This window comes from Typopeltis vanoorti, chromosome 4, assembly GCF_054136105.1.
Source record: "Typopeltis vanoorti isolate ZY-2024b chromosome 4, IOZ_Tvanoo_1.0, whole genome shotgun sequence".
Classification (NCBI taxonomy): Eukaryota; Metazoa; Arthropoda; class Arachnida; order Uropygi; family Thelyphonidae; genus Typopeltis; species Typopeltis vanoorti.
This window is the reverse complement of record NC_143552.1, coordinates 119,540,315-119,558,796: the sequence shown is the minus strand read 5'-3', so window position 1 is coordinate 119,558,796 and position 18,482 is coordinate 119,540,315. Positions and strand designations below refer to the sequence as shown.

The following is an 18,482-nucleotide window of genomic DNA, read 5'->3' as shown; positions in this document are numbered from 1 at the left end:
CTCTTCTTAGCAGCATTCATTCTCAGCTTCCATGGATGCCCTTTTGTCCTTTCCCCACCCTCCATAAATTGAAATCCTGCATGACCCTTTCAGAAGGTTATAAGTCTCAATCATATCTCCCCTCTTTCCCCTGTTTGCTAGTGTCTGCAGTCTACAAATTCTCAACCTTTCTTCATAATCAGTATTCCAAATCCTGATATCATTTTTAACACTCTCCTTTGCACTCTCTCTCCAATATATCAGAATCACAACGGAAACAAGGAGACCAAACCAGTGCACAATAGTCCAAGTGAGGTCTTATCAAGGCGTTGTAAAGAGGCAAAATGACATCCTTATCCTTATTTTTCGGCACTGCAATTATCGTTTGAGTTGTATTTGTAATCTTTGCTACATGGCCGCTGAACTTCAACTTCCAAATTTACTAACACTCCAAGATCCCTAGCCTCATCACTTTCTTCTAGTATAATCCCATCAATATAACACAACATTGGATATCTAATCATGCCAAAGTGCATGACTTTACATTTACTGATATTGAACTGACACCCATTTTCCCATGCCCACAATTCCAGGATATTCAAATCATTCTGCAAGTATTCATATCAGCAGCATTCCTGATTACCCTACCTATCTTTGCATCATAAGCAAATAGCTATATGTTGCTTGTCAGATCTTTCCCAATATCCTTAATGTATAGACAGAATAACAGTGAACCAGGCACTGCCTTGTGGTACACCACTGGTTATTACCTTAAATCTTGCATACTCACATCCCCCATATACCACTTTTTGATATCTGTCAGTCAACCATCTTCTTATCCATGCTAATATTCCATAACCCATATTCTCCAATTTATGCAACAGTCTACCATGCTGTATTCTGTCAAAAGCCTTAGAAAATCCAAAAGTATCATGGCGTATCCATTCCTCCTCGTCTAGTTCAATGGTAACATTGTTATAGAATGTGAGCGAATTGCTAAAACATGATCTTCCCTTAGTAAACCCATGTTGCTCATTGCAAAGTGGAGATTCCCTGTCAATCTATTTCTGAATGCGAGCCCCCACCAAAATTTTCACCACAATTCCTGAGATACTAATTGGTCGACAGTTGGTTTCGGTCTTTGCACCACCCTTGTGCAATGGAATTACCACACATTCTTTCCATTCCTGCAGAATCTTCCCTATTCTGAGACTTGTATCAAACAGCATGGTCAAAGAAATAGCCAGTTCAGCTGAACATTCTTTTAGCACACATGCCGATATCGTGTCAGTCCCTATTGCTGAATTCTTATTCAGTTTTCGTAGACAGGCTTATACATTGGTAATGCATTACTAAATCACTTAAGGAATTGACAACGTAGATACGAATATAAATTAAATTACACTTTAATAAATATTTCCGATATTTTGGCAACGTCACGTTGCCATCTTCAAAAGGAACTTATAAAAAAAGGCACATGCACATATTTTATTTCTATATCATCTTTTTGTTATCTAGAAGGTAGCCTTTGCTCTTTCACATCATCATCCTTGTCAAAAAATCTGTTACAATAAATAATGACTAAGTATAGTCATTATTTGTTGCAACAACAATAAATTTAATTACAAATTTAAACAATCTTATTCGGTTTGTGCAACAGCTCTAATATCTCGTCCTTGTACACCTGAGTTTCTTCATCCAGTGAAGAGGTAGCAGTAAGCTCAATGTCGCATACACCAGGTTGATAGCTTTTAACAAAATGGCCACTCATTAGTTGAACGACCTTTTCTGCATCTGTAACCCCTCACACCATCTGCATTTAGAAGAGTCATCATTCTTTCATATTCATTCTTTCTTTTACTTGAAGCATATCGAAAGAATTCTTGTGGGTTGTCTTTAGCATGCAGAGACAGTTTCTTTTCATACTTCAACTATCTTCCCGTACAACAGTTGTGACTATTCTAGCCTGCTGCTTATAATTTTCATAACGAACATCATCCTTATGCACAGGGTATTCCTTACACATCATCCTTTTCTTACAAATCTCTTGCTTAATAAGATTACACATCCATTTGACTCCTACCTTATTTATTCTTTGAACTGTCAAGACACATTCTGATATCACATCATTTAAATACTTCCCATGCGCTGTCAATATTTTCCCTATCTAGCCAGTGGTGGACCAAGATAATTTTGCACCCCTGGCAGACTCCATGTGTGATGCCTTTAAGTTTTTTTTTTTTTTATATTTAAGTATAAGTATTTTTTCAAATTATTAATAATTTCATAACTTCATTATTTCTACTTATCATTTTTATTCATTCAAATATACTACATAAAAAAGAAACAAATAAAAATGATTACAAACAAAAATTATTGATTTTATACTGCAATTTTAATTTAATAAATTATAATTTAGATATATTTTTTCTTGATTTTAAATCTGCAAAAGCTTTTATTCTTTCATTAATGTCTACTTTCTGAGCAACAGCATTTTCAACAGATAACAAGGCTAAAGAATTTAATCTCTCACTCCCCATTGTCGATCGCAAATATGTTTTGATAAGTTTTAATTTGCTAAAACTTCTTTAGCTGTTGCTACCGTTATAGGAATTGTCAACAAGTTTTGGCGCCTCGGGTGGGTGCCTGGTCTCAGCCTGTCCCTTAATCCGGCACTGCATCCAGCAACCAAACCCAGCCCACTGAACTCTGTATACTCCTCATGTTAAAGATACCAAGCAATTTTAAACCTGGTTTTACTCCATTTTTTCCAAGTAAGCAAACAGACAAAATGTCAAGTTTGCGCCTGCAATATATGCAAGACTAGCTGATCCCACAGGTAGTGCAAGACCATAGGTAGTGCAAGACTATACCCAAGTTAAAAATACTTTCTACATCTGTATACTCCTCAGTTGGTCATAATTTCCTGCTTTGTAAGTCCAGCATGCAACCGTTCTGAATGGAACATTCATAAACTTAGTCACTGTGTCTTTATTCACTAATGTTCCCATAGATGAAACACTGGACTTCCTCTGGCAAGAATTTCCTGCCAATATTGTTTTCCTCTTTGACTTTCATCCACTCTGGCTACTTCACTTGTCAAAAGCTTTACAAGCAAACTGAAGGCACAGCCATGAGTAGTTTTTCCTCCAATATCTACATCATACAATGATTCAAACAGCACCTCCTAAACCCTCCTTAGCAGTACAGGTATGTGGATGATATCCTTGTGTTTTGGCAGAGTTCCATCATGGAACTTCAAGATTTTCAAGATCAACAGGGTCCACCTCGCAACCAATTCACTGTTGAAGTAGAAGACCATCGATTTTATTTCAATATCATCTTTTTGTTAACTAGAAGGTAGCCTTTGCTTTTTCACATCATCATCCTTGTCAAAAAATCTGTTACAAAAAATAATGACTAAGTATAGTCATTATTTGTTGCAACAACAATGAATTTAATTACAAATTTAAACAAGAAACAAAAATGAATTAACTTTGTCTGTTTACATTTCTGCATTAAGGCCCTTAATGTTTAGACTGTGCTACTCTATACCAAGTATGAGTAGCTCAAGCATTTTCATTGTTGAGTCTTGTGGTTTTCTCTTCTACTTGTTCAATTTGAAAGTTTTTCTCTTCTATTTGTTTAATTAATTTGTTTAATCATCTTACTGATTTGATTATACTGAAGATGCTATAGACACTAAGAACAAATTTATGTTAAATAAAGTCTTATATAAGTAATAAATCCATACTAAGTTATTTATTTAATTATGGCAGTTTACATACCAAATCAGCATGTTACATGATTACAATATAAACCAAATAAAGGAATAAGATGCTAAATAAATGTTTACACTGCTTTCATGTTATGGTATTTGATGATTTGATGGTCCTACCATTTATAAGTTCTTGACCCAACAGATAGGTCACTGAAATATTGTATTATTATTATTATTATCATTCATATTACACAATATACTATCATTATTCAGTAACCTCCAGAATGTCTCAAGACTCCACAGAAATATAATAAGGAGATGTCCACTTTGTCAAGCCAAAACCAAGCTCAATTATAGTCTACTAGAACTGGATGTGCACAAATCAGTTACCAATACACAGCACAAAGACATGAAAAAAATCACTCAGGGTTTCACCATTGAGTTCAAATATGTGCAGTCAATGAATCACTCAGTGATATGGAGGAGGAAGATGTTAGCTTCCCATCTAGTCAGATATCACACGAGACACAACTTACACCAACATGACACAACAGTCCCAAATATTATAAGCATTTTGCTGCATGAAATCAGCACCAACAACTAATAAAAATCATTACCATGTACAAATCAGTAAATGCCTTGGAAATGAATCATGGATATCAATCCAAAGCATACATTCTCTTTGCACCAGGGACAACAGTTTGTTTTCATTCCCCTATCTGGCAAACTTGACAGTTCAAAATCTCAATTTCAAAATTGTCTTTGCCAGTTGACTGAACAGCGAGTCAAGGTTCATCCCTAAACCATCCAAGAGTTCTGTACAACATGATAAGACAATGCCAAAATTGACTGTTATTGTGGAGCATTTTTTTTAAAGAAATTAACAACAGTCAAATCAGCATCATCAGGAAAACATACACCTGTATTAGACATGTGCACGCAGGCACACTTCAGCAACAAAGATGAAAAAACTGGAAAGATACAGGAGACCTAGAGACCTACAATTACACCACCTGTTGGCTTCAGTTGGGAGTTCTTGGTCATGGGCTGACTGTCTGTGGATGAAAGTTTTCCATATGAGGGAGTCTAATACAACCATATTTGTTTAGGTTGGTAAGAGCTACAGCTGATTACAGGAAAGATTCCACTGAAGTAAACTCAAGTTTGAGAGACTTTTCCTGGAATCGGCTGCAGCTCTTACCAACTACCCAAAGCTAAAAAAATATGGTTGTATCAGACTCCCCATCATATGGGAAACCCTCATCCACAAACAGCCCAATGACCAAGAACTCCCAAATGGAGTCAATAGATGCCATAATTGTAGGACTCTAGGTCTCCCATATCTCTCCGGTTTCTTCATCATTGTTACTGAAGTGTGCCTGAATGCACATGTCTAATAAAAGGGTAATTTTCCCTGATGATGCTGATTTGACTTTGGCAAAATATAGGATAGTAAGTAAGTTCATTTATTAACCAATACATTGTTAATTTCCTTAAAAAATATACAATGCTGGAGAATCAACATATAAGCCTAAACATAGTGATGACGACTGTTATTGTATTAAGAGGATTAAAAAGAACAGCAGTTTAACAAAGATTAGGACAGATGAAGGCATGTAGTCAACCCAATAACTAGACAATTTCAGAGTCATTTTTGTTTAGGTTGGAAAATAGTTGCAACAGTTTTGTTATTGCTTCAGCCATTTCTTTACAGTGCATTTCTTGCCAAAAAGTGATTCATGTGAATAATGCAAATACTTTTCACAATCCATTCAGTGAGAGAACTGTAGGATGTGGTCAACTATACCTAATTTATTATAGAGATGAATTTAATTTATGATTATGTTCTTTTAAAATAAATGCTTCACTGCAGCCTGATTTTCCAATATAATGCAGATATATTTGATTTTGCATATCCCTGGATGTGCAAGGGGATCTTAATATATTATTATTATATTAATTTATTAAAAACATTAGTTATTAATAGAATAGGCAAGAATTATTTGTTAATATTTGTTTTGTTATAATTATTAATTTTGTTATTACTTAATTTTATATTTACTTCATTTTTAATAATATAATAATTTCTTGTTTAATGTTACCTGTCATTTAATTCAAATTGAATAATTTCATGTTTAAGCATTTCAGGATGAATATCATCTATCTGATGGCTAGATTTGCTGATAATTTGATGTTCATAGCAAAATCAAAAACAAAGTTACAAAATACACCAATCAAAAAGAGTCAGAATTATGGCTTAGTACTAAATACAGCTAAAACTAAGAATATAGTAATAAGCAAAATGTAAAGGCCTATAATTATTTATGAGTAATAATTACAGAAGATGGAACAATAGATAGAAATAAAATCAAGAATAGCTAAGGCAAACGAAGCATTTTGGAATAATAAATTACTAATGACCTCTGGAATAAATAAAGAGACTAAAATAAACATAATAAAATTCTATGTATGGTCCATATTGAATTATGGATGTGAGATATGGCCATATACAAACTCCATAATCAAGAAATTGCAAGCCTTTGAGATGTGGTGCTATAGGAGAGCATTGAAGATTTCTTGGAAAGAGAAAAAAACTAATGAAGAGGTACTGAAGTTAATGGGAACCAAAAGAGCACTCATGGAAGACCTTATGAAGAGAAAGTGCAAGATGGCAGGACACATATTAAGAGGATCAACAGGGGAAAATATCTCTGCAAATACTAGAGGGAAAATCAGAGGGGAGTAGATTTCCTGGTAGACCAAAAACTTTTTTTGTAAAGAAATGAATGGTTAACAACAGCTATTACAAAATCAAAAGGATGGCAGAGAAACAAACACAATTGCTAACCCTCAAATTAGAGAAGCTACTTAAAAAGAAGATGAGGATGGCTTTATCTACCTTCAGTGGAAAATGAAAATCTTGTGGGGGAGATATAATAAAATAAATAATTCTGTGTAATATTACTTACTTTGGATCTGTGAGTTCGAAGACTGCTCTCTGATGCAAAACCTTTACCACATATATTGCATTGAAATGGTCGATTCTTTGCTCGCTCTAATTGACTGTCATGGTTCCTTAAGTGTTGTTGTAAATTGGATAGCTGAATAAATGCACGTCCACATTCAGCCAAATGACACTTATATGGGCGCTCTCCTAAGTGGGAATAAAATATATATATATATATATATAATATATACATGGAAGGGGAAAGGGGTGGGGGGAGATAAGATCCTAAGCAACAGCAGGTTGAGAGGCTCATCAGTCATCCATCCATAAGAAGTTAACAAAGGAAATGCCGCTAGTTGCTAATATGCCCTGAAAAAACCATCATCATTAATAGAAAAACATTATTTTCATAGTTCAGCCATTATATTGCTGTATATGTCCAAAAACTTTTGTAAATAAATTTTAAAAAAAGTCTATTAATATGAACTTCTCTAATTCTGCGAAGGAATTTAAGCAAAATACTTATAACTTTGCTTCTCAAAATTCTTTCACTTCACTGTTTTACATGGATATGATCTGTTTATGATGGAGTCCTATGGCCCAAATATTCTTAAGACATTTACATAACATGTATCTTACAAGCAGTCTATGATTGACCTCACAATAGAGAAAAAAAAAATTTTTAACGAATAACAACTCACTATCTGTAGACATATTAGTCACTAGTACTCATGATTTTTTATATCACCTCCACATACAAGAAATCACAAATCCTATAAAATAGTATTGTGTGGAATTTAAGTGATTAGGTAAAAGAAAGAATCTGTTGATGAATTTCATGAACAACTGAAGATCATAGTCCTTGGAGAAAACAGTATGGGGGAAAAGGTCATTCCAAAGAACAAAAGTTGATTTGATAATTTACAAGCCAAATTTTACATGTGCTGACCATCAGAGTTGATCCAAGATATTGCTAATTTTGTGTGTTCAGAGGAAAATGGAGGCATGGTGTTAGCCAGTTTGATAAAGTTGTGTTCATGAAAGTACATACAGACAATTCAATGCAGAAAGAGAGAATCTATGAGAAAGTGATTGGAGGAGAGAGTCTTCAGAGAGAGAGAGGAATCATCCATTAAGCAAAACCATCCTCATCAGGATAACCTCAAGTAATCTTAGGGAGGTTTTTGGTGCACTACCACAAATGTGAGAAGAGTATTTACTGTAAGGAATGGAAGAAGACCAAACTTTTTTAGGAGGCTGAGGAGATTATGAATGTATGTTTCATAATACCACTTCACAGTATAAACAATACCAAGAGAGGAAAAATTATATAAATTATATACTGAACTAAACTAATATTTTGCTGATTTTCTATCCAGCATCTTCAGAGCACAAATTATAGCTGTGACATGTCCACAATACTCAACTAAATCATTGTAGAAATAATTCAAATTAAAACTGAATTAGAACTAATGTCCTAACATGGCACTCTCTATGGGCCGGATAACCATAAAGTTAATTTCGACAAATCAGGCTATCCAGTCTTGGAAAGACCATCTCTTAGATCTTTGGCAAATTAATGCATGCAACCATGTCAAGGTTGAGTGACTTCTATGTAATACTGATATTTTCTTCTATCTAATTTAGTGTGAAGAAAAATCCATTGCATGGTCTGCTAGACTTGATTTGTCATACAGATGACAGCAGATATAATTTTTGTATAGGAACACGGGGCTGGCAGACCATGCTCTGGATTCTCCTTCACACAGGAGTAGATGGAAGAAGACACTGAAAATTATTCCAATACTAATCATCATTATAACAGCTTAAATCATCAATTTCTTAATATGCACCCTTAAATGTGTGCAGAATACTATGACAGCACTAGATGATGTAACTTAATCATATTTTGGCTAATTTCTCTCTTATTCCATATAGATTTATTCACTTAACTCTCCATCATACCAGTTTTGCTTATTCTTTATATATTTCCATATTTCATTTGCATTTTTCACTAAAAACTGTTCTTAACACCTGAAATATTTTACCTGTTCTGCAGATTCTCTATTGGGAAGGCAGTTAGTGTTTTTCTAAGTTCCTGTCTATTTTCATAATTTTGGTCTATTTGTCTGATTTTCATGCCGAATTTGTTACAGCTGTTATTCAATTCAAACAAAACAAAGTCTGATATATCCAATTCTAACATCAGGATTAATGCCACTTCCTTTCATAATGTGATGCATATAGATGAATACGAATGGAGTTAGTGTGCACTCCCTGACTTACACTTGATATCACACCAAACCATCTTCTTGTATAGCAGGATCTATGCTTAAGTATAGATCTTGTTATACAGGGAGATTTTTTTACCTATTTAACAAGAAATAGTTAAAAATTGCGGGAATATATAACAAGATCTATACTTAAATATAGATCTTGTTATATTCCCACAATTTTTAACTATTTCTTGTTAAATGAAAATCTGAACTTGACACATTCTATATGCCCTGAACCCAGCTTGCTCTTCTCTTAATTTCTCATTTACAATTTTTCTTAGACTCTTCTTAAGTATGCTAGCATAAATCTTACCTGGAACACATAACAAATAAATTCCTCTAAATCTCACATTCAGTTTTTTTTTTTTTTTTTTTACAGATGGGAACTATGAGAGCTCTACTCCAGTAATCTGGAATTATATTTTCTAACCAGGCCTTCTGAATTAGCCACTGCAAAACTTTTATGACTCCATATTTAAGCATTTCTGGTCAAATATCATCTACTCCAGCTGTCTTCCCACATTTCAGACTGTTTTTTTTAACATTTTTTCTATCTCGAGTATTGATAAGTATTCATCTTTGAATTTCTCTTGAATATTGACTGCTGCTATTCTGTTACTGCTTGTTTCATTCAACAGTCTTTCAAAGTAATTACTCCAGACATATAGCATATCTTTATCTTCAGTTTTCATATCACCTTTATCATCTTTGATCCTTTTTAACTTTCATAATGTTATACAGTACACTCTTTCCCCCGTTTCTAAGCTTTTTCAATAGCCTCCAGAACATTTTGCCATATTCCCATATTCTTGATATTTCTCTTCTATATTCTTACCAGTCTTCCCATGATTTCTGTTAGTCATGGGAAGTCATAGCTAGTTTTACACAGCTTAACTCTTACATTATTCTCTGTATTCTTTTAGGACACCTGCCAAAAACTTTCTACTTGCTAAGAACTTTCAGTATGCATTCTTCCTTCTTGAGCAGGGTTGGAATATAATAAAAATGCCAGAATTAGAAGAAGATGTAATGCTATTAGCTACCTTAAAAATATAGCTGATTTCATTAAGAAAATCCTATTCAATACCACAACTGAGAAATATGAAAAATCTCTTTAAAAAAATCAAAGCAAAATCTTTGCTTTGATTTTTTAAGATTTAATTTGAAAAATAAGAAAATGTGATAATGATAATTTTATGGGACTGATTATTAATTACTGCTAAGAATAAATTCTTGAAATAATACTCTAAGTCAATAAATGGCACTTTAATGATGACCATTAAATTGTTAGCTTTTCTAAATAAATGGCATGTACCAAACATTGACAGAGGTTTTTTTTTTTTTTTTTTTTTTTTTAATTAATTTATTTTTGATAAATGTGAAGATGAACAACCAGATTTCGTCATCTTCTTCCTCATCTGATTAAGGCAGATTGTGAGGCTACTGTGAACAATAGCCTTTCAGTCCAAACTACCAACAGCTAAGTTATCTAAATTTCTGTAACAGTTAAAACTACTTATATTCTTGATATTTTCTATCCATTTTCTTCTAGGACTTCCTGGTAGTATTTTTCCTGTTATTCTTCTGTTTTGGAGAATTTGAGAAAGCTTTTATTAGGCATTCTGAACACATGTCCATACCACTGTATTTGTTTTTCTCTGCTTTTTATTATTATTACTGAAACAGTGTAGCGTAATTCTTCTCTGATCTCCTGACTGGTTTTCATTTCAGACCATGATGTTTTATTTATTTTCCTCAAACTTGTTTTCGAAGCCTGTTAATCTTCGTTCTGTTTGATAACACAAGTCTCTGCACCATAAAGAACTGGGGGGGGGGGGAACCATTGAACTATATACTTGAAAGGATATGCACTTTTCCATATAATTGTAAGTTTGGTCATGAGTACACCATTCTAGATTTATTCTGTGTTTAATAGTTTCTTCATAATTTAGCCTGTCTGTGATCAACATGCCTAAGTAAATTAAATTTTTTAAACTGTTCCAGTTTATTTCCTTCCACTTCTAACTTAAGTTTTTCTCTATTTCTGCCTATTGCCATTGTTTTGGTTCAAAATTTTAGAACAAAAAATAAAAAAGGAAAAAATATTCAATATTATCCTTTAGTACTATAAAAAATACTATGGCAAAAATAAATTTGGAAAGTTGAAACTTCTCAAATACCATCTGAGAGGTGTCATGCAGGGATATCTGCTTGCACCATATTTGTTTAACCTGAAACTGGAAGAGCTAGTAAAAGAGTCTATTCCAGAAAACATGGGAAAATAACTGTGAATGGATAAAATTTACATCATATAAAATATGCAGATGATATAGTATTATTTACAGATAATAAGGAAAACTTAAAATACTTGATTGAAAACCTACATAAAAACAGTGAAGACTATGCAATGCAGATAAATTTTACAACAAAAACCAGATTTAGGAGGAACAAAATTACAACTAGAAAACCAGAAATTAATTTCAGATTAATTTAGCATATCATTTATTAAAATATTATAAATATTATATAAGTCTGAGAAAGTTTTTGTGATAAGAAAAACACATTTTTTGCTTTTAAAACTGATGCAATCAAAAGTCAAAAACAAGATAAGAAGGAACTAGTTAATTTATATAAAATTATTAATAATGGTTTAAGTGCTATGTTTCTTAATACTGCCAATATAGCCATTTCAGGAAATATAGCCTAATATAGTCATTTTCCTTATCCAACTCTATTGTCACTTGATATAAAAAAGGAAGCACTTACATTCAATACCAATTGGCAAACAGTCGACAGCACACTGGACACAATTGTGTATAATGTGTGTCCGACAAGCAATACCGATAATCTGCTTCTTCAATTCAGTTTCAAGTTTTTGCCAAGTCTTTTGCAATTTCTCCAATACCTTCAACACCACTCCTGAGATGCTGATAATTTGCTACTTCTGTCTTAGAGCCTCAATTATGCGATGGGACTATTTTGTCCTCTTTCCAATCCACTGGTACCTTCCCAGTACTGAGGCTTAAATTAAACAGCTTGGTCAGAGATAATTCCCTCGCACATTCTCATAATACACAGGCCAATATACCATCCAATCCCATGGCTGTGTTTGTATTGAGATTCTGCAATATCTTAAGCACCTCCATTTCTTCAACCTCTATTCTTCTTTCAGTCAATGTCACCACTTAGATGTACACTACTGCAAAATGCTCATTCTATAATGCAACTATTTGACCATCAGCACTTTTTAGAGTCATCCTTCAATAGTCATTCCTCCTCCTTCTACTCACCACATAGCAAAAGAACTCTTTAGGGTTTCTTTTGGCCTGATCAGCCTTAGTCTTTCTTACCAAACTAATCACCCTTCTTGCCTACATATGCTCATAGGCATGCTGATTATCTCTTTATTTATAATCACTCCATGACCTTTTTGTGTGCAACTCTTGCTTAATGAAGCTATTCATTCATCTAACTCCTACCTGATTTATCCTTCAGATGCTAAGTATACATTCAGATACCCCTTTCTTCAAACACCTCTTGACCACCTCCTATTCACCACTACCACCATCATCTCTCCCATCCAAAGTCGTATGCCATGGCTCTACTGAAAGCTGACTCCTCAGCTTGTCACAATCACCTGCTTTGTAATTACACATATATCCCTTCTTAAAAGAAAATTCTGCATGTCTGGCAATCTCCCAGGTCAAAACTACATGATCACGTTCTCCAATTGTAGGCAGCATAGCTCGATTGGGTAGTGTTATCTGATGCAACGATCAGATCTGGCACTCTCAAATCTCATATTGTCAGGTAATTATCTCTCAGCAGCTGTATAAATTCCATTTCCTTCCATGTCTGTGACCATTCTTCCTCCCAATCTATTCTTCCCCATAGTTGAAAGCGTCAATAATAATAATAATTACTCATCCTGCACGTATTATGCTAATTTGTGAGTGCATGTCATCTACACTTTCCCTTATACTGCCTGGATTATAGCAGCAACCAATTACATATTTAGTTCTATTGCCCTTGTCTCACACCAGATAGCTTCAATTGAACCCCTCTGAATCTCTGTCCCCCATGATTTACTTCTACTCTTTTTTGGCTTTAATTCCTGTTAGCAAAACCCCTCTCCCTGTCCCTTCTGTTCTCTCTCTCTGAAGACACTATATTGCTTGCATTCTATTATTCCTATGACCATATCACCCTCAGTCAACCACATCTCACTAATGCCTATAACTTCTGGGCAAGTTGTGCTAACCGATGCCAAAAACTCCTCAACTTTATTTCAAATACTTCTGGCATTAATATACATAAATTGCAATACTCCCCCCTTCATCCCACAACCTCCCTTACATAGGCTGACCATATTTCCTTGAGACAAAAACGGAACATTGGAATGGAAAAAAACAGGACGGGGATTATATAATATAATATTCTGTATTCATGAAAAAGTAAGATGACAAAAAGTTTTATTACATAAATATATTGAACTTACTATTAATCTTCAGTGAGAGACGTAGAGGGGGGACTGTATTTTACCATGATCGTAACATGAATATTTCTCCGATGAAGTGATTTTACACAAATTTCAGTCTTTCAATACTTTATCATAAAACTTCTCACACTCCATGACACAAGTTTGTCTTACAACTAACAGAAAATATTCTCTCAAAAGGTGCTGTACTTCCTAGAAGACAAAGAATAAACTCTACAATATTACAAAAGTCTTAAAAGTCTAGGCGTTTTTTGCTCATTTCAGAAAAAAATCTGTACCCCATCTATCAGATACAGGCATGTTTTCTTTATTCGATGTATCCAACTGCCTCACAATTATAGATTACGAGGATTCACTAATCGAATACACGAGTTTCTTCTGTTTCTGTGCGTGTGATGAGTTCCTCATTCAGGCTGTCCTGTATTTCTTTCCATTCAGGTGTCTTCCTTAGTAGCACCCATTTGAATTCCCAGTGTTTCCTAAACTGCACTTCCACTTGTTGACATATACTAACTGGTTTCATAGAAATTCTCAACTACCTCAAAAACTTAGCCTCATTAATTTCTCCTGAATCTACTAATATTTTCAGTTGTTTTTGACATCATTAATTACAAACACTTCAATTTTTCTGGACTCTAAATTGTTTACAAGATTTTCAATGTTCATGGCTACTTCTGTAGCTGAAATATTCTTTTTCAATTAAGATAATCAAGCAAAGGTTGGTCGATTGGTAGAGCTTCTGCTACTAATGGCTCGCAAAAAAGTTAAGCAAGTTTGAGCATGGTTATTAGTTGGAAGGGATTCAATCATTCAATGCTGTTGGCACACTCTCCCTCAATAAGTCTTTGGACTCCCTGGAGGTGTCACATAATAATAATAATAATAATGTATGTTTGGAATGTAGACACTTGATCTCTTGCAAATGACAACCACAAATTCAAACAGGAATCTTCAAACAATTTTTGCAACATCACAGGGCATTTTTCTTGGGAAAGAAAATAAGAACGAAGTCCATCAAACATGCTTAAAATTCTCTCAATTGTGGACCCAAGGACAAAAAGCTTTGTATTTCAATGCTCTAACAATTTAGCGTAATTGTTTCCTGCAAAGTCACAAAAGTTTTTCGCTTATTCAACTCCTGATTGTGCATATACACCTTCAGTCCAAAAAAGAAACCGAACTTTTCAAAAATAGAAGAAACTAGTGGCGCAACCTGTTGTATCTTGTTGTTGTTGAAAGTGGCAACCTTCATTAGTGTTGTGTCAACTGTTTATGACATTGGTTTCATTAGGAGCCAAGTTATAGTGCCAAGAGTGACAATGTGTTTTCACGAACAGTCAGAAAATGAGTTTCAAACAGAGAGCTGCGATTGATTTTGGTGTTAAACTTGGTAAAAGTTTTACCGAAACACATCAAATGCTTTAAAAAGCATACGGTGATGAATGCTTATCCCATACTCAAGTTTACGAGTGGTTTAAGTGATTTCAAAGTTGTAGTGAGACGCTTGAGGACGAAAAAAAGCCGGGCCGTACAAAAACTGGACTGAGCAAAGTTAACATCCAAAAGTGCGTGATTCCATCAAAGAAAACCCAAAATCGTCCATGAGATTGATTGAAGATGAATTGGGAATTCCAAAATCCCCAATTCATTTTCAGTTTTTCAAGCTGAATTTCAGCATATTCAGCTTGGGCATTCGTAAATTGAATTCGCGATTTGTTCCCCACAAGTTAACCGATGACCAAAAAATCTACCGAATTGAACACTGCAAGGATCTCGTTAAAACCACTCGTAAGGACTGAAACTTCCTTGAAACGATCGTTATTCATGACGAAACGTGATGTTTGAGTATGAGCCCGAAACAAAGCCAGAGTGCTGAGTGGAGACCACCAGAAGAGAGGCATTCGAAAAAAAGTCGCTTGAGAAGTTAAAAGTAAAAACAATGCTGATTTGTTTCTATGATTCCAAGGGCATTATCCACAAAAGAATTTGTTCCCCCTGGCCAAAAGGTCAATGGCGAGTTTTATCTCAAAGTTTTGAAGCGATTGATAGCGAGAATTCGTCGCGTACGGCATGAATATCGTGACGACCGACCGTTCGTCAAAACACACTGTCACTCTTGGCACTATAACTCGGCTTCCAATGAAGCAAATGTCATAAATAGTTGACACAACACTAATGAAGGTTGCCGCTTTCGATAACAAAAAAGATACAACAGGTGGCGCCATTAGTTTCTTATATTTTCAAAAAAGTTCGGTTTCTTTTTGGACAGAGGGTGTATTGAAGTATTTGTATACTTTCACTGCAAAACATTCAATACCAACTGGTAAACAGTCGACAGCACACTGGAGACAATTGGGCATAATGTGTGTCCGACAAGCAATACCGATAATCTTCCTCTTCAATTCAGTTTCAAGTTTTTGCCAAGTCTTTTGCTACCACCAAAACTGGTGTTTGTGTTATCTGCTATTTGACCACCAAAACTGGTGTTTGTGTTATCGGATATTTCACCAAGTAAGGAAATAAAGTCTATATTTTGTCTTGAACACTACAATTTGGCAAAAAGTACTGTACAACGATTGGAAAAAGTTTGATATAATTTTTGTTTGATGCATCTAAACTGACTAATGCTTTTTTGCTTTCTTCAAATCCTCTATTACTTCTCCCAATATGTATGGTGATAAAACGGTAATTACTGCTTCTGTTTACGACGTGCTGAAGAAAATTTTGGTTCATAAATTTTATTTATCAATGTTGACAAGCAGTCATTTGCTCGAAAACTTTGGCCATGACGCCAGTATGATAAGATGTTTTTAACTGGAACTAGAGTCTTTTCAGCATCCTTATGCTTCTAGCTACGTAGATGTTGGTTGATGTTGCTTCTGCCTCCATGGGCAACGGAAAAATAGACATTACAATGTTGGCATACCACTTTGGTTCCATCACTACACAGCTTGTCTAGTTTCATAAATTTGAATTATTTCTGGAGATCGTCATTAAAACTGCAGTTTCGCTTCTTTGATTGCAAGGATAGATTTAAAGCTTTAAAAAATAAGACTTAAAACTTAAAAAATATATATGAAATTTAAACCACCAGCATTGAATAACAAAGCCACTGGTTAGTATACAGGCAAAACAAAAAACTAATGCTACAGCAGAACAGATGGCACGTCAGTGTTGCCTAAACATGTATTTTTTTATATAAATTAAGTGGATATTAATGTATTTTTTTATTCTCTCTGAATAAATCACTGCACATATCGATATTTAGTATCAAACAATGCAACTCCATGGTTATACAAATTGCTGGTATCCATGATATTGATATAGGATTATAGGTTATGGATAATAATTTATGATTGATCAATATTAAAGTATATTTATAGTATTTTTTTTTAAGGTCAAAGCTGTATAACTGAGAAGAGACTTCCACATAGTTTTTAAAGGAATGCAGAGAACCGACCGGGGCTTCTGACCCAATGTCCAATCCTCACCTCGTGGTAAACCCTGTTGGGTATCTACCTGGATACTCAATGAAAAAGGATGGGCTGGCAATTTGGGATTTAGTTGACCAAATTGTATACTTATTGGCTTAAACCAAAATACAAAATGATGGTAGTACAACATGACAAAATTTCATGCCGGCTGGGGCATCGTCCGGTTTTGTCACCTGGTGAAAACAACGGGTGTCCCCGTTGTTTTCGACAGGGAACCAGGGCGGACAGCGAAAAGTCAGCTACTGGAACAAATATGAAAACACCCCCCAACTCAACATCACCAGAGTTAAAGATCAGTACTATCAACATAAGAAGCCTGAATGGCAAAGAAATGGAGCTAGCTCAGGAATTAGATAAGTACCAGATCGACATAATAGGTGAGATCTTTTTGAGCAATAAATACAAAATGTTATATTCAGGCAATGACAATCAAGGAGTAGCCACAGTATTCAACACTAAATACGAGGCTAATCTTCTTGAATGGCAGGCACTCTCAAGTAGAGTGATGTGGGCAAATATCAGAATGGGGAACTGGACAATGAGACTTATTTGTGCCTATGGTCACACAGAAGGTTCTACTAAGGTAGAAGTGGAGGAATTTTTTGAGTCTTTAGAGAAAGCAACTGACACAATGAAAAAGGAAAAGTTGGTCCTTGTTGGGAATCTAAATAGCAGTACTAGTAGGAAATGATTGTCAGACATACAAAAATATTTTGGGAAAATTTGCAGAAAAGAGCAAAGCTAATAATAATGGCAAATACCTGCCGGATTTCTGCTCAGGACATGGACTGGTTATTACTAACACCATATTCCAACATAAAAATGTGCACAAATTCACATGAAGAGAAGAGGCAAGGAATAAGAAAAGTCTCATTGACTATGTTATTGTTGGTAGTGATGTTTAATCCCCGGTGCAGGACACCAGAGTGTATACAGAGGATTTGAAATTGGAAGTGATCACTATTTAGTCTTGAGCAGGATAAAATTGAATTTCATATTGAAAAGAATGACATTTAGTTTTGAAGCGAATAAAAAATGAAAGAGTTTGAGAACAGGAACCAAACTTTGATGATTCAGTGGCAAGCCCTGAAGAAAACCCTGACTGATTCAGCCAGAGAGGTATGTGATGAGTTTGTTTGCAAGATTAGAAAAATGAGAACTCCGTGGTGGACACAGGAAGTTAAAGAGGCAGTGAAGGAAAAGAAGAAAGCATATCAAAAGTTCCTGACAAATAAGTCAGCTTGTGCTCTTAGAGAATACAGAGACAAATGTAAGAAAGCTAAACACTTTGTACAACTCGCTAAACAAAAGTCATGGGAGGACTTTGGCAAGAACATAGAAAATAAATATCAAGAAGGTGGCAAAATATTCCGGAGGTTGTTGAAGAAGCTTAGAAATTGAGGAAAAAGTGCTGCAAAAGGAGTTAGAGATGACATGAAAACAAGAGAAATTATGGAGTAATTGCTTCGAAAAATTGCTAAATGAAACAAGCAGTGATAGTACAGTGGTAAAAAACACTCAACAGGCATACAGTCAGGAATACATATCCATACTTGAAGTAGAAAGA

The 18,482-nt window shown here is 34.6% G+C and overlaps 1 protein-coding gene across 1 annotated transcript in view; it reads right to left on the bottom strand.

Moving 5' to 3' along the window:
- Positions 1-18,482, bottom strand: part of LOC150107642 (zinc finger and BTB domain-containing protein 40-like) — a 247,421-nt gene that overhangs the window by 140,900 nt on the left and 88,039 nt on the right. The window contains exon 3 of the mRNA XM_090392150.1: positions 6,670-6,854. Coding sequence (XP_090248276.1) covers positions 6,670-6,854 — 185 coding nt within the window. The remainder of the gene's footprint in view (positions 1-6,669; positions 6,855-18,482) is intronic.